This window comes from Opisthocomus hoazin, chromosome 14 (assembly GCF_030867145.1).
Source record: "Opisthocomus hoazin isolate bOpiHoa1 chromosome 14, bOpiHoa1.hap1, whole genome shotgun sequence".
Classification (NCBI taxonomy): domain Eukaryota; kingdom Metazoa; phylum Chordata; class Aves; order Opisthocomiformes; family Opisthocomidae; genus Opisthocomus; species Opisthocomus hoazin.
This window is the reverse complement of record NC_134427.1, coordinates 11,746,962-11,764,050: the sequence shown is the minus strand read 5'-3', so window position 1 is coordinate 11,764,050 and position 17,089 is coordinate 11,746,962. Positions and strand designations below refer to the sequence as shown.

The 17,089-nt window shown below is 54.0% G+C and overlaps 1 protein-coding gene across 3 annotated transcripts in view; it reads left to right on the top strand.

Annotated features, from left to right (window-relative positions):
• Positions 1 to 17,089, top strand: part of FRMPD3 (FERM and PDZ domain containing 3) — a 64,764-nt gene that overhangs the window by 40,217 nt on the left and 7,458 nt on the right. For all 3 annotated transcript variants that reach the window (XM_075435837.1, XM_075435838.1, XM_075435836.1), the window contains exons 12-15: positions 730 to 853; positions 1,525 to 1,614; positions 3,103 to 3,282; positions 14,497 to 14,641. In XM_075435837.1, coding sequence (XP_075291952.1) covers positions 730 to 853; positions 1,525 to 1,614; positions 3,103 to 3,282; positions 14,497 to 14,641 — 539 coding nt within the window. The remainder of the gene's footprint in view (positions 1 to 729; positions 854 to 1,524; positions 1,615 to 3,102; positions 3,283 to 14,496; positions 14,642 to 17,089) is intronic.

The following is a 17,089-nucleotide window of genomic DNA, read 5'->3' as shown; positions in this document are numbered from 1 at the left end:
GGGGTGCTCCCAGCAACATGTCGGGATGCTGAGCATGAGAAGCCCTGGGAGCCCCTCTGGAGCGGGCTCGTGGCTCACGGGCTCGGCAGCAATGACACGCAGCCTCTGGTCCCACCACGGGGCTGGGGAAGACCCCCACACGCTGACATCCAGCAGCACACGGCAGCCTTGGCAGGGCTGGCAGGGATATTTGCTGCAAGCCCAGGATCATTCCCATGGGAACCCAGGCTGTTTTTCCGCCTGGCATCCAAGGCAAGGAGAAGGCACTGTGGCTGCGTAATCTCAGCCCGTCATCAAGCTGTGCAGCCCTGGCTCAGCCCTCCTGCAGCTCCCGGTGGTCCTAAATCCATACGGAGCCCGTCTGCAGGCTGGCCTTGCCCAGTGTGCGCGGGGAGGGAGCAGGGAGATGGCACCCTGGGAGGACCCCCCAGAGAGGTTCAGGGATTTGCCTGGAATCCCCTATCCTTACATGAATGTGAGTGGGAGCTGGGCTCAGCTGCAGAGCCTGGCCCTGCTGCATGGCTGTGACACCAGCCGGGGGTCCCATCCCCTCAGACACCCGGGGCAGGGCCTCCCGCTGCTCCAGCTGTGACACCAGGAGGGTGCTGGTGTGGCTCCGGCCCCCTCTGATGGCAAGGGATGCTCTCGAGCAGCATCCCTGGCTTCTGGCTCTCTGCCCATCGGCGGGGTCTCTGGCCTGGTGGCTCAGGCAGGCTTTCCTCCCCACAGGAAGGAGTGGGGCTTGGAGCCCTTCCTGCCCCCCTCACTCCTGCAGCTCGTCAAAGAGAAGAGCCTCCGGAAATCCCTCTCGCAGCAGCTCAAAGCCCACCAGAACCAGCCTGGCGGCACCAAGGTGAGCCCAACCTGTGTGGCCATGGCTCGGGGCTAGCAGGGTGGCAGCGTGCCCCATTGTCCCCAGCTGCTCGGGGTCTCCTGTTATTGCTGCTTAAGTTTCCTTGGATGGGAGATAAATCCCGGGGTGACAGCCAGGCAGCCGCTTGCTCTCCTGAATCCACTTCCGAGAGCTGATCTGGATTTCGGGGACTGCAGCGATGATCACTGGAGTGAGATCAGCCGAGAGCTGGCTCTCAGCTTGGCTGAAGTGGCACACATCAGTTAAGCTTATGTTTATCGTTATCTTTGCTTCTGGGCTTGGAACGATCTGGAGGAGGCTGCTGAGCCACTGCCTCAGTCCCCACTGCCATCAGAGCTCCTCATGAGGGTTATAGGTCTCTGGGGGGATTATACATCTCCCGGGGGAGTTATACATCAAGCATCTGGGCTCCTCCCTGGCTGTGCCTCTGCTCTGAGTTACCTCCCAGCATCTGCCCAGGACAGCAGGGGAGCGGAGACCCCCTCCACCCCATGTCAAGCCCCGAGGCTTGCTGCCAGCACAGCCCATGCCCCGAGTTGTCCACCAACGGGCTGCACATCCCTGCTTGGGAGCTCCTGAGTTTGCACCAGCCTCTTGCATGTCTTCCCCCTTGTACTGGTGGTGATCACCCATGTGATGTGTTTTGTCAGGTCTCCACGGCCCAGGCGAAGCTGCAGTACCTGAGGATCCTGAATGAGCTGCCCACCTTTGCTGGGGTCCTCTTCAACACAGTGGGACTGGTACGGTAATTCAGGATGGGCTGGGAGGTGCTTGTCACTGGTCCTGAGTGTGTGCTGGAGGGGAGAGCCACAGGAGATGTGGCTCCCACAGAAATTACTTCCCTCGGTCTCTTGCTGTGTCCTGCTGGGGTCCAAGCCCATCCAGAAAAGCCTTTAGAGCCTCTGCTGACAGTAAGTCAGATCTTCAGCTCTGCAGGGTCAGGGTCAGCTCTGTTCTTGCCAGCCTTTTGGGCAACAAGATGACCGGCTCCATGAAGTCACAGCAGTTTCAGGCACATGCTTATAGCTCGGTCCTGCCCTGGCAGCATCCTGCCATCCGTCTCGGAGGAGGGCCATCCTTGGCAAAGGCCACCGTGTTCCCTGCTTGTCCACGCAGGGAACAACCCAGATGGCTTTACCGTCTCCATCAGCAATGGTCCAGCCCAACCGCTACTTGGCAGCTCTCAGGAAGCTGCCACCATCATGGCCCACTCCTCCCTCATCTCAATCAGAGGCATCTCCACCCCTCCACAGCAGGAGGAAAGCCACCAAGCCGAACAGGAGAACAGTGGACCCGCTAAGGCTCTCCATCCTTCTCACTCCATCTCCCAGCCAGGGGTCTCCATGTAAGTGTCATCTCTCTGCCATCTTTCCCTTTACCCCCACCAAAGGTCTCAGCACTTCCCTTGCTTCCCTTGCTTTGCCTTCTGGATTCAATCTCTTGCAGCCTTTGATCTGCTCTGCTTCCACCACACCTCAGAGCTCCTCACCTCGCAGCTCAAAGGGCTGTCTGTAGGAGATCAGTGAAGGTAGAATCACGTGGTGTCTAGTCGGTGCGGTGGCCGACTGGCCAGAGCCTGCCTCCAACACTGCCTGGGTGTGCAGCGTTGGCCAGCTCACCTCTGATGTGGGTGCCCTGCCTTTTATTCATCTCTGACACCAAAGCGATGACTGAGCCAGCCTAGGAGTTGAACCACATGGAAGTGGTAAAAACTATTCCCTTATTCTCTTCTGGACTGGTCTGCCTAGCTCCTCTTCACCTCCACGTCTGGCTTGAAGCAACCTTCCTGGGCAGACCAGATCAAGAAAGATCTCTGTTTTCAGTCAAGGCTTTAGTCTTTCTACTCTTCTAAAATGCATTCAGTCCCTCCTCTGCTTCCTTCTCTCAGAGGCAATGTCAGATCAGGCAGATTTATAACATGCTCTTACTTTTCTGTAGTGACACCAGCAGGTCTGAATATTTCATGTGGACATTCAGTTCAATGTGTTATTTTTAAATAGCCTTGGCATCCTGCACACCATTCCCAACTCTGCAGAGAGGCTCAGGGCAGGGGATTCGTGGCACCAGCTTCACCTGCTGCTCTGCAAGAGCCATCTGGGACCCGGCTGAGCTGCCGATATCGAGGCTTGGTTCCATGGAGAGAGCCAGGCGCAGCCTGTGCAGCTCCAGGGTGCCTTTATTGACTCCTGTCCGTCTGTCTGTCTTTCTCCCTGTGCTCGTGCTACCAGGACGAGAAGCAGCCAGCCACCACGCTTCTGGTGGGACCCCGGCATGGCATCAGCCACGTCATCGACCTGAAGACCAACCTCACCACAGTGCTGTCGGAGTTCAGCAAGGTCAGCAAGATCCAGCTGTTCAGGGAGAACCATGGGGTGGCCCGGGTGGAGACGAGCATCCTGGATGCCAAGGTAGGCACGGGTGCCAAGGAGGCAGGCACCAGCGAGAGGGGCTAGTGCAGAGGCTGTGGTTGGGGGTTCAGTGCTCACCTTTGACAGGGCTCAGGACACAAGTGCATGTTGGAGCATCTGCTTGGACATTTCTAGGGACTCTAAAGCTCCTTTCACATTGCGGCCACAGGGCGCGTGGTCTGCGGCATCTCCCCTCCCTGTCTGGCTCCTTGTGCCGTAGAGACAGGGACTAATGCCAAGGGTGTGCAGTGCAAGCGTTGTGACATTCTGGCCATGACCCAAACACCTACGCAACATTTGAGCAGGGTCCTTTCGGCAGATGGGAATGACACAGGCCAGGCATGTAGCAGGGCCTTGCCTCTGCTCAGGGCTGGAGAGGAGCAGTCCATGGCCATACCTACCTGGGCTGGATGGTGGACTTTCTTGCCTTAGCAGCGCTTCTGAATTTGTCAAGCCATGCAGGATCATTGAATGAACTGGAAATGATGGGATAGGGGGCGTCAGGCTCAGGGTGCAAGAAGAGATGGCTGGGAGTCCCTCAGCATGGGTGTCCCTGGCTCCAGTAAGCCACCCCCTGGGTGTCTTGCCAGCTGCCTCCGTTATCCTCCCCTTCAGCCCACAGAGCAGTCTTTCCACTCCCTGGCGTACATGCCCTCCTGGGCCCTGTGCGTTTTCATCCTGCCATCCCCTGCTAGTTGTTGCATGGTACAGTGCTGGTTCTGGTAGTCGATTGCCATGGTCAGGCCCTGCCACCCCTCCTCACCCCTTGTAGTCTCTTGTCTCTCCTGGGTCCCAAACCCTTCAGGACTGTCAGCAATACAGTAAGAGCTTTACTGACTTCTTTGGTTTCTGGTCCAGCAGCCACAAGATCCTGAGATCTTCCATTGGCCTTTGCTCATGTTTTTAATAAGGCAGGACATGTCTCCGGCAGACTCGCAGGCAGGTAGCAGTGTGCCTGCTCCAGGGCATCCTTGGTTTCACTGCCTGCCCATGCCCAGCTCTTACCTGCCCCGTGGGGAAGGACAGAGCTGAGAGGCAGGGATCTGACAGATAAATGCCAAGGTTCATCCTCTCCTCCCACCTTGAATTCAAGAGGATAGAGTTAGGATCGAGTTTGGGCTAAATTAGACAGGAGCAGTGCTTGGCAGAGACTGTCTCGTGCCATGACACCTGGCTCAGTGGAGCTGTGACCGCTGTGGGGCATGGAGATGCTGCTGCACAGCAGACAAGGGGTATCTGCACACGGCCTCCGAGCCTTTGGCTGTAGGTCAGTTTTGATGTGGTGTCCCCACATTCATCCTTTTTCCCCCCAAGGCTGATGCAGCTGAGCTGCTTTGCTGGCTGCCTCTGCGTTTTCTCATCTCTTGCAAGGTCTCTAAGCTTCAGTCCTCTCTGCAGCCCATTCCTTGCGCTCGCTATTTCAGCCGTAGCCTCACAGATGCAATTGTGGTGGATTTGTTTAGGATTCTCCTGCTGCCTCCTCTCCTGGTGGTTTTTAGCACTTCCTCCCACGAGGCTCATTAATTCCTCCAAGCCTGTTTTCCTGCTACCACTGTGCCTGGTCCAGTAGCTCTGCTGAACTGCAGTAACACCCCGGTAGCCTCTGGCAGAGCTACGCTCATCCTCATCCCCTCTGCTTCCGCTGTCCCCTCCAACAGCCTCATCGGTGAAGCCCTTGTTTTTTGCATTTGTAATTCAGTGGGTATTTGGTCAACTGTAATATCTGTAATATTGCCTCTTCTGCATCCCTTCGAGGTCAGTTGTTGCCCAGGTGAAGTCCTGGTGTCCTGCTGTGCCTGTCGCCACCCTCAAACCTCACCCCTGGTGCCTGGGCAGGTGGAAGTCCTCCTGGCCTGGCCCCTCTGGCTGCCTGGGCTATGCAGGAGCCCACCGGGTCTGCCCCTTACTGCTCACAGAGCGGGTATAACCAAGGGATATCGTCTGCACCATGAGTAACCCTTCTGGTTCCTCCTGGTGCCCATGCCCTCGGATACGTGTGTATAAATTGCGATATTAATGTGTTCGTAATAGGCTGGTCACGATCCTGTGACTGACTGCTCGTGGCTCGCTGTGAGCGCTCGGAGCACGGCGTGTGCCCGCTGTCATGTAGCTCCGTGGCTGTCTCGCCGGCGGTGAGTGCTGCACGGGGAGACGTGCGGTGTTGGCTCTGCTCCATGCGGTGCTGCTCAGCCCCGGGAGCACATCATGCTCGTGGTGGGGTGCACGGCCCCCCTGGTGCCACCATCCCCTCCCTGGCATGGGACAGGGCAGTCTTGTCCCCCGCTGCCGTCCGGTGTGCAGCCGAGACCAGCCGCAGGAACGGCAGTGTGCTGGAGGCTGAGGCAGACATCCATCTGCTATAAATTAGGTGGCAATTCCCACGTGGCTTCTCCTCGGATCCTGCAGTGCCGCTCCCCTCAGCCATGCTCGGCAGCAGTCATTAACTCCCTGACACCACCAGCCCTTTCCTGCTGCAGGAGCAGACTTTCTCCCGTGTCCCCTCTGTCCAGTCTCTTCACTGCTGGGGAAAAGGCAGCTCACACACAACTTCCCCCACGCACGTATGCATGCACGGCGGCTTTATCTCCCTGAGAAATTGGAGGCAGCTGCCTGCAGACACCGAAAGCTCCTCTGCCTGCCTGGAGCGGAGCGAGCATCCCATTTGTGAACCTCAGTAGGCTCAACAGCACCCTGCTAGTGCAGAGGCTGCTGTTATCTGTCTTCATTTAGCCATTATCCGAAGGGCTGGGTTTTAAAGCCAGAATGTCTGCTCCAAAATGAGGCATATGCTAATCCTATGCAGGACAGCAATGGATGAGGCAGGCTAAGAAAAGCAGGCAAAAAGATCATTACCTCGCAGTGCTAATCTGCTTTCTGCAATTATTCTATTGCACTGAACGTGTCACTGGCTAAAGCCCTGGGCTGCAAGTCAATCTGTTTCCACCGTGAGTTGTAAACCATTAGAGGGTTGTGCTCAAAGTAGTGTCCTGACTGCTCTGGGGACCCGTGCTCAAATCCTTATCACCCTGGAAGCCTGTCTGGAAGCCTGTCGGAGCCCTGCGGATTGCAGAACCAGCTGGGGACATCCCACTGGGGCCATTGCACTATGATGCCTGGTGCTGCTTTGGGGGATGCTGGTGCTGGGGCAGTGCCGGTGCATTCCCCAGTGACGGCAGGGATGCAGGCCAGCCAGCCTGAATTGGTGGGGTGGCGGTGGCCCGTCACAGCCGCTCGCTGGGTTACTGTGGAAACGGCTGATGTTCAGTGACGGTTAAGGTATGTGGGCAGAAAGGCCATTTTGAATGTCTAAGTGCCAGGTTTATTGATGTTGTGTAGTTGATCCTAAGGGTTAAAAAAAGGGGTCAGGTCACGGAGCAGCCATCAGCCAGGAGGTCTGCACGCCCCAACCGCACCAGCCAGTGCCGCCCAAATGTCCTTATCCCCTGCTTGCCTGCAACCGCAGCCCAGATGTTCCCACCGTGAAGGAGCTGGGGAAGATTTTTAGGTAACAAGGAGGCTTGAGGAGATCGTAAACCATTTGTATTTAGTTCAGGAGGAAAAGAAATGGTGTTTGTCTTATAAATTATTCACTGGGTAGTTAATTGGTTTGGTTTGGAGCTTTTCCATCCTGGGCTTCAGTTTCTGTTTAAAACAGCCCATTTGGGATACAAACTCAGGGCTGGTGCTTCTGCTTTGCTTTCTTCAGCTGTTTGCCACAGCAAGGGTGGCAAGGAGGGGCAAATGCTAGCAGGAGCCCTCATAGAGGAGCTGCGCAACCTCAGGACAGAGGAACAAAAGCCTCCAGGCCTCTGCTACTGAGTCCAAGAAGGATTTTTATTCCCTGCAATGTCCGAAGGAGCTGCTGGGAGGAAAAGAGAAGGTCTCGCCTCAGCAGCCACGGAGAGAGCAGGGCAGGTTTACTTGGAAATGCTGAGAAAGTTCACAGCACATGACCACAGGCAGGACGGTGCTTCCCCAGCTGCGCTGCAGTGGTGTGGGTGTTTTGCAGGATCTTGTGGTCATTCCCACCCGGCAAAGTCCCCTCTCTGCTGGGGCTGTCGCTTCTTCGCTCTTCCTCCTGCAGTCTAGAATTGCCACTGTTTGAGCATTGATTCCGGAGCTCATAGATTCGCTGGGGACAGGGTGATGGCACATGGTGACTCCTGTGATCTTTATGCATTAAATGCAGCTTGTCTCAGTGGTCTGGGGTCCCTGCAGGCCCGCATCTCCCAGGGGCTTCCCCCTCCAGCTGTCTGGCAGTGCTGGGACCAGCATTTGAGAGCAACAAATGCCTCTGAGCCAGCTCATATTTGGGCTTCCAGGAGTGCATCTCCCCTCCTCCCCAGCACAGGACTGCAAAGTCCTCTTCTACCTCCCAGTATCCCAAGAAGGGCAGTGTCAGCATCTCCTGCCTGGCATCCAGGCAAGCCTGGCAGCACTGACGGGTGCAGAGCAGGCAGAGGGGCCACTGCTCGCTGTGCTCACCCGGGGTCCCCAGTGCAGGAGGCATGGGGAGAGCTGCTCCGCTCCATGGGCCCATCGGAGCCAGCTCCTGACGTCCAGCCAGCTGGCTCCACCAGGTCACACACCTGGCTGTGCCGCTTCGCAGCTCCTGCAGAAGCAAAGGTTCTGTTCTTACTGAAATGTCTTTTCAACTGGAGCATTTCTCCTTTCTGATTTACACAGCTACATGCTGCTGGGCTTTTTATTATTAAACCTTAACATTGTCAAAAAAGCTGCCGAGGCCCTCTGAATGGGAATGAAAGAGTAACACTTGGGGGGCAGCCAGGTGGCCTGAGCCTGGACAAGCATCTGCAGTTTAACGGAGGAGCTGTCCCAGGCTGCGCCTTGTCCCTGTGCCGGGCTGCGGGGCAGGAGCCCATGGCGGCTGGCTGCTCGCCAAGCGCAGTTCAATCAAAGGCATCGGGGTAATTGACTTCATGTCTCCCAGCAGGGCCTGCAGCCAGCCAGCACTTTAGCCAAGATCAAGACTCAACAGAGGAAAACAAAGGAAAAATTAATTCAGAAAGGTCCCCGGCTGCTGCTGTGCCTGGAATCTGGTTGTTGATGTCAGTGTCCCAGGGGCCCCGGCATGCTTCCAGCCTGCCATGGAAATAAAAAGCCACCGTGCACAGCCGGGGTGCAGCCTTCTCCTCTCCCCGTGGAAGGAGCCAAGTCCTGCCCGCCAGCCGCCCCTGCCTCTCACTGGCGATGGGGCGCTGACCCCTCTGGCTCCAAGCCTTCCTGCTGGCGCCGGCAGCAGCGGGTGCCCGTGGAGCCAGTCCCAAGCCCAGTGGTGCTTCCCCCAGCTGAGCGTGGCAGGGTCGTGCTGTGGGTGCTGAGTCTGGTGCCATACATGCGTTTGCCAAATTGTAGCCTGAAAATGGTGGGGAGCCCCCTCAAACTGATGAGGGCAGGGAAGGCCAGCCTTACTCCCACTCATGCAAGCAATGACTGAAGCCCATTTGATCTCTCCTACATGAAGAGCGAGGCTTTGGCGTGATGATGGACCTAAAGGCTCTGGTTCCCTAAGCTGAATTCATCTGTATTTGCATTAAGCCATTCTGAAACACTGTCATCTCATGGGAGAGAGGGAGGGATTGAGATTTCCTCTGGCTCAGTCCCCAGGGCGGGAGGCGCAGATGCAGTTTCCCCTCGCAGAGCCTTTCTAGCTGGGTGTAAAGCAGAGCACGTACCAGCGTGTGTGCCAGCCCCGGAGCCACCCATAGCACTGCCCGTGGGCACCCCGGACGGGAGCCAGCCAGAAACACAAGAGTCAGACAACATGTGGAGAGGATGAGTTTCCAAGTCTGCAAAGCCAAATTTGATTTGTTTATTAAAAAAAAAAAAGGAAAAAAATAAAACCAAACAAGCAGACCTCAGACCTGTGGGCATGAGCGCAGTCTGGTGCTGCTGCAACCTTGGGAGTCCTGAGAACTTGCTTCAATGAATAGGAAACATGGAGGATGCCAAAAGTGCCAGCAGGCTCTAGTTAGTAGAAAGCCCACAGGGAAGAGCACGAGCCCTTTGAGTAGCCAGGGGAACATGAGAGCCGGCCAGGGTGGCAGCAGCAGCGTGACGGGAAGGTGCAGGCTGGACCGGCGCCTTCCCTGGGACACAGCAACACCATCGATGTGGAGAGGAGGAGACACCCGCAAGCTTGCAGTCTGTAGAGGTACCTCTCCATCCGCTGTGAGGCTTTGTGGGACCGGGCGGGGATCAAGGAGGGCGTTCACCTGGCGGAGGTGGGGACTGCTCAGTCCCTACAGTGGGAGACGGCCGCTGCAGAAACCTGAAGGTCTGCTGCTAACAAAGGCAGGAGGTTTATTGATCAACAAATGGGAAATAATGGTCCTCATCACAAGAAGGCTGGTATTGATAGAGCTGAGTTAATAATGCTTAAAGGGAGGGAAGGAAAGGTCAATGTAGAAGTGAAAAATTGACTGCTGTCTTGTTAGGCCCAGATGCCTATATTATTAAATATAAACTTGGCAGTGCACCTCAAGTAAACCAGGAAACATAAATTATGTAAATTCATCTCCCACCTTTCTACTGCACTACATTAAAGGAAGCAGGGTAAGACTCAAAGTACATGATGAAGGGGGGAGATTAGAAGGAAATGCACATAAGCACAAGGGTTATAGCATGCATAGATCAGGTCATAAATTAATTTAAATATGAGGACTGTTAAGATCCTCTAGCGTAACCCTGGCCATAAAATTTTCTTTAGACGTTTTTCAGTGAAACCTTCACCTTTGTCTGAACAAGAGAGTATCCTCCAGAAGGACACTGAGGTTTGATTTAAAGGCAGAGCATAACAGAAAAAGCACTATATCCTTAATAAGTTAATGGAAAACTCATCTCTTATGTCCAATATAAACGTATTTTGTTTTACTTTCCAGAGAGACTGGTTGCCAAGCAGGAAACTTCAAGCGAAATAAACATCCTTTTCTCATTAGGACTAGAAAATCTAGAAAACGAGTATGAGTGGAAGAACAAAACATCAGTAACGTCAGGCTGGTATTATGCATTTAGATGTAGAAAGAGTATTGTGTTTAAAATTTGCTTCTTTTCATGTTGGCGTATTACAGGTCAGAGATGAACCTTTACCTGTGCGTCCCACTGGGAAACTGATGTCTGGCATTTTTAGAGCAGTAGGGTTATCCCAGTAAGTTTGCTTTTGTGTAAAACAAGCTTTCATCCTAAAGGTTCTGCTGCCCTGACAAAAATCAGACAGGCATTTCTGCTCTGGCATCCCAGGGAAGCAGAGCCCTCGGAGCCACCAAGGTATGAACCTCCGCTGCTGTTGCAGTGAGAACGTCCTGGTGAGGAGAAGGAAGAGGATGGGCTGACTGGCGTGAGACACACCGTCAGTGCGTGGCGGGAACATAACTGGAGGGTTAGCCTAGTTAATAACTTGTTCTGCATCAGTGATTAACACCATCTCCTGATTAACAGCTGGGAAGGAGATACTGCATTTTGTGGCCACTTTCAAAGAAATCAGTGCCGACGGGGAAGGGAGCAGGTCTTAGAGGAACGACGCTAGCTTTGCCCATGCTGCATCCTTCCCTGCCTTCCGGCTGCTCACGGGTGTCTCTACCAGGTTTAGAAAACTTACGAAGATTCATGCTCTTTCAGGTTGCTGCCTTTCTGTCAGGTCTTGTTGAGATTGAACAGCAAGTTAGAAAAGTTGCAGGGGGAGGCAGGGATGTTGCATGAGGCCCAGCCCCTTGGGGACCAGGCCAATACTGACCACAGGCACGAGCCCTCACTGCTCCTTGCAGGATGTTTTCAAAGGAAAGAAGCTCAATCCTGTTCGCCACAAGACGTGGGTATCAGAAGGAAGCCCAAAGCACAGACTACAGTCCTGCGCTGTTGTTATTTAGTGCAGCTCCCTGCAAAGGTGCCCTGATTTTACCATCTAAAACCCATAGCAACATTAGTTGGAATTTTTGCATGCGACTGTTTAGAAGCCAATGTTTGCTCAGCAAAACCTGTGCCTGGCTGTCTCCGCGAGCTCTCATTTGTCTTGCCTGTGTGGAATAGGGTGACCAAGATTGCCGCTGCCTAAAAATAACATCTCTGTTAACTGCCATCCCTGACACCTCCTCTTTGTAGCCTGATTTCCCATGGAAACAAGGCTGCTGCCATCGTGTTGCCTCTTTGCCTCTTGACCCCACAAATCACTTGCAGATCTGTTGGCCACTTTCAGGGAGATGTGGCAGCAGGGTGGAAGTCTTGAAAGCTGCTGAGCTGCTGCAATCTCAGCAAAATTATCTAGGTGGGTGGGAGAGAGAGATTCGGTCTTGTAACCCCCCGTGGGAAAGGTCTACGACAAGACCTCTGTTACTGAGCAGCAGAGCACCTTGAGCAGCCTTGGCCACCAAGGCCAAGGAAGACGCACAGCTTGACTGCAGCAGCTTTGCTCACATTTGATATCTTTTTAAACAGCCAAAAATCCATCAGCAGGACACAGAGCCCCTGCAATGTCCGCTCCCAGGCCATGGGGAGCTCACTGGAGCACTGCCGGCAGCACGAGTGGACAGCTTCAAGCTGACCCTGAAGTGATTTAATCCTTAATAACAATAATTGAATGCTTGACAATTAGAGAAGAATTCTTATGCCGCTTGCTTGCCAGGATGTGAAAGTAATCATTTCTAAGACCCCTCACTAAGCTGTAATGCTAATCAGAATTAAGATTCCTCTTTTTCAGAGCAGAGTGCTACAATTAACCCCAGCATGCCACACACCGATTGCTGGAAGCTGGAAGCCGGTCAGGAGGCTGGGCTTGCTCAAAGACCTGGCCGGGAGCTCGCAGCATCTTGGTGCATCGCATGTGTAGGCAAGAAACACCAGTGGGAGTGGTTGTGTCTCAGTCCTGTCTCCCCTCAGGAGGACTCATCCAGGGGCTGCTTCTTTCCAGCAAGAACATACAGTCCCACCTCTGGATGGGTGGGAGCATCCTGAAGCAGAGATATCTGAGCAAAGATGGAAATGAAGCTGGGTCTCAGAGGTACTGTTGCCCAGCTCGGACACTGGGACTGTACTGCAGGCTGAATGGCAAGTGCTGACAGGGAGGCAGTGAAGGTCCATGACTCTATGTCACTCAGCCTTGGTGTCCCTGAGAGCTAGCTGTGAGTCTCTGGCACGTGGTTCGCGCGTGGTGGAAAGTGCCCTCCTTGTTTTCCTTTTCAAAGGGAATTCTCAACCCACCTTGGCCTCTTCATTTACTCTCCTGGCATACTCATCAGCCATTGCCTCCCTCCCCTTGGGGTTTGCTTGCTTCCTTGTTGCTAGCAGTCAAACCCTCGCCACTGCATAACAGAGGGGGAAAAATGCGCAAATGTCTCTTTATTCAACAGATGGCTTGAAAAACCCAAGAAGGCTTAGCCTTATGTTGAAGGCACTTGTTTTAAGGACGCTTCATACAGCAGAATTGGAACACATGGTTTCCTTTTGTCACTTATGTCAAGACTGGAGCTGGGCTAAGAGGTGTCACCCCCACTCACCACTGCGTGCCTGTCTCCTTCCAGCTATGTGGAGAATCTCTTCTCTCCTTTCTCTCTGTCTTGATACTTTCCCTTTGATCTGTGTCTTCTCAGGTTTATTTTCCAAGATGCAGAAAGAGCATCATCAAGTGGGCAGGGGCAGAGCATCTCAGCAGAGTGCGTTCACTTGTCAGGTTATTTCTCTTCCATGTCGGGTTATTTCTTTTCCTTCCTCTTCCTGCACGGCAGACAAGGAGGGAACTTCTTTTACCCTGGCCCTAGGAGGAATCATCCCCTGCCAGGGGCTGGCATGGCTTGGGGATCATACCCAGCTCTGCTCAGCGCTGATGGCTTCACACCCAGGTTTATTGCGTTGTACGGTCCAGAGCGTGATGTACCATAAGGCCAGGACTTCCTTTTCAGAGTTGGCTTGGTGGCTTAAAAAAGCAAGTGTTGAGCAGAGCACAGAACTGGCCACTGGGTACCAGGAACCTCCTGTGGTTATAAAACAAGAAAACCAAAATAGCTTTAATGCTTTTCACACTGCGTAGGCTGAAGTGTTTTTTAAAATGGCCTTAGTTTGCCCTGGATGTGGTAAACAAGTTCTTCTGAGTCCTGAAGGACTGTCAGTGTGCAAGACACTGAGCGTGGCAGGACAGGCAGCTGGAGCCACAGCAGTAGCTAAACATCCCCCCATTGCCTCAGATAAGCCCTGTACCTGGGTATAAAGGCCCTTTAGGTAGGGCTGCTTTGTGAGAGGGGTAGATGAGGGCTAGAGCTGCCATGCAATAACTTTATTGAAGTCGTAAACTTTTTTTCCATCTCATGGGTCTGCCTTCAGTGGTACTGGGGGCTCAGTCCAAGCATGGACCACTCGACTGAGCCATGCTGGCGCAGGCTGCTCTGCCCAGCCGGGTCCCAGCAGTGCATGGGACCTCACCGGGCAGGTAAGAGTGGATCTCACAGTGACAGCTTCCCCAGGCTAGCTAACCTTCTCCTTGGGACAAGCCAGGAGCCGAGGAGTCGTGGTGTCTGCCGCTAGATTGTACAGTGAGGTTATATGTGGCACATGGATTGTATCTGATTTTTTTTTCTCTTTAAAGCAAAGACCTTTTTTAGCATGCGAATAAACGCTCTCCTAAAAGAGAAGACACCATCTGCTCCTAAGCACAAATTTAATTTTCCAAAGGGTTAGATTTAAATAAGATCCATAGGCTCAGAGTAGTGGCTGGGGGAGCCTGTAATGGGTTTTTGCCCCTTCTGCATCCTGCTGGAAGCAGATGCCTTATTTTATGGGAGGGCGATGTGGTGCCTGCAGTGAAACAGGGGTTCTGGCAGCTGGAGACTCCACAAATTCCCTGAGCTCCCCAGGGCCTGATGGTTAAACAGGTGCCTGCAGGTAGGCTTAGAGCATTGACATGCAGGCAAACGATGAGGGCCCTGCCATGCACAGCCTGTGCCCTGTGGGGCTCCACCTCCATCATCCTCCTTAGGGGAGTCAGCAAGCAGAAATTACAGCTGCAGCGAAGCGCCTTCTTGTGCACAGTGATTTGTGATCTGGAGCACCGACAAGCACCTGGCTGTTTTCTCCTGTGTGGGTGCTAAAATTGCCAGCCAGCTCCCCAGTTACACCAGCACAGTGCCACAGTGCAACCCCTTCGGAGCACTGGTCCCATGTCAGCTGAGCTGCCTGGCCCTCACGCGCTTTGCCTCTCCTGCCTTCCAGCCGCTGGTGTTGCTGATGGAGTGGCCTGAAGCCACCAACTTCGCCTGCCTGATCGCAGGCTACTGCCGTCTCCTGGTGGACTCCAAGAAGATGATATTCTCCAGGGCCCCCAGCCAGCCGCCCCCACCTCAGATTATCAAGGCAGGTACGTTTCAGCCTCTGTTTTCTGTGCGAGCCCCTTCCCCAGCCTCCCAAGCCTCCTCCTCCCCCCTCCACCCAGAGCTCTGCAGCATCAGAAAGGAGAAGGGTTTCTCTGGCATCTCCCCTCTGCTCCTATTCCCCCTGCAGAACCAGCAGACCCCCTTTTAACCAGAAAACAAGGAGCAGGGAGACAAGTCCTCATTTTGGATAAGCTCTGACTTGTGGTGTCAGCCTGGGCTCTAAACACTTATTGCAAGTGTTGTTCTGGCAGCTCCTAAAGCAGATCCAGGAGGTGCCATTTGAAAAGGGCTGTAATGCTGCCAGCGAAATGCTGGGTCCTCGCAGAACAGCATGTGCATTGCCGCAGGGATGCAGCACACGCTCCTTGGCTGGGATCCCGGCTCCAGAGGCCAACATGAGGGTATGCACTCAGTCAGGGACTGCACTCCTGCTGCCTCTGGACACTGCCACCATCATCAGTGGGGGGGATATGGGCTGCACGGGCAGCTCTGCAAGCACGGCGGCTCTGCTGATTTCCTAAATCGGGAAGGAAGCTTTGGTGTCCCAGCTTTTCAGGTACCCAGCCTGATACAGGGAGCAGAGGGCTGGTCTGGGCAGAGCAGGACACTGGAACAGCTAAAGACAGGTTCTGTCCCACCAGGCACTGATGCTCCTTTCCTTGACGATGGATTGCAGGCGTGAGTCACCCTCAAATGATTGATAATTCTCAAGAGTGATTTCAAACAAGAGCCAACCATGAGCTACATGCTGTTGTTCCATGCAGGTGTTCACATTGAATATGTTTTGTATAGAGAAGTACAAAATCCATGAGCAGTGGCTGGAGATGGGCAAAATACCAACCCAGCTGACTGTGGAAGGTTGTGCCCAGATGTCCCGAGTGACACTGCAGCTGCAGAGAGCTGTGACAAGTCTTCAGTTGAGCTGACAGAGTGTCAAAACTGCCTCCTCAATTTGGGACTAGCTGGGGGAGGTGGGAGAAGTGCCGAGAGCTAGCAGGGTCCTTGGGAAAGGACTCGGTGCCTCTGAGATCTGAGGAAGGCACCCAGGCATGGACTTGGCACTTGTGGGAGGACATGCTCACAAGAGGCATCAGGAAAGCATCTGCGGCAACCTCAGTGAATCTAGGGAAAGACCTGGCAGGTGATGTTGGTGTAAGTATACATGCAAGGGTTCCTTTTGTTTCTCCACCTGAACTTCTTATTGACAGCTGTCACTGTGCTCTCTGCTCTGGGTGACCTACAGAAACACATTTAGTCACACTTTGCTACGAGTGGAGGGCATTTCCAACTTCACTGGCTATCATCGGAGTGGTCCTTCCATGGGTCATGTCACTGCGAGATGGGCTACAGGGACACATGGGGCACATGACTGTGAGGAGTCAGAGGAATGTAGTAGGAAGTGGAGGGCATCCTAGAACATCCCCAGGGGCTCAGAGGGAGGCTGGCGGTACCCACAGTTACTGGTCATCCAGGGGATGTCTCAGCATGTGCGAGTGTTGCTTTTCCACACAAGCAACAGTGATAATAGCCAGGATTTTAACTCGGGGAGATTTTGCTTCGTGGGCATGGTCCAAACCTATGCGAAAAGGGGTAGTAGATCTTGCCCTCTTCTTGACAGTCTCAGAAACCCAATGTCACTCTGCAGGGGACTGGAGCGAATGTGAGGGGAAGTCATGATGTGGGTAGCACAGCAGTGGAGCGATGGATCCATGCTCTTCATTCTGAAGAGCTAGCCCCTCTCTGGATGGCCTGGTCTATCCTCAGGGGTGCAGTGAAAACCTCTCTGACCAGTGGAATGGAACAGCGAAAACCGCTCTGACCAGTGGGGTGGAACAGTTTCCCTGCAGAGCCAGTGCACTCAGCCCAGCCGCTCAAGCATCCTTCAGGAGTGAATTCAGTGTCCATTGAGAAAACAAAGTCTGTTCACAGTTCTGGTCTCACTACGGCTGCAGGCTGAGCTGTCAGGAGCTAGGCAGATCACAGGGAGCAGGGACTGCTGATCATTAGCACATCTCTGCAGGAACGATAAGAAAGCCCCACTGGGATGAATCAAGATAGCTTTCCAGGCTGCTGGCAGGCTGTGCCAGAATCTTAGATGTGAAATCAAGCCCTGGCCCATGCTTCTTGGCTAGAAGAGGAGCACATGCATCTTCCCTGAGGCCCATTAAAACCTCCTGATGAACCACAGACATTTTTAGAAATGCACGCTCTGTCCGGATACTGTCAGATCCATGTCTCTGCATTTACATGCGGAGCCCCATGCCAGATCCTTGCTCTCCACAGGAAGGGTTGTGCAATGCTGGAGCTGCACAGGCGATTCGCCTCCCTGTCCCTTCCTCTCCCCGCTCCCACCAGCAACCACTGTCAGCCAAGCAGCTCCATGCCCTTGGTTGCTCTCTCAGCGATTCGTCAGGACCTTCTCCCCCAGAGCA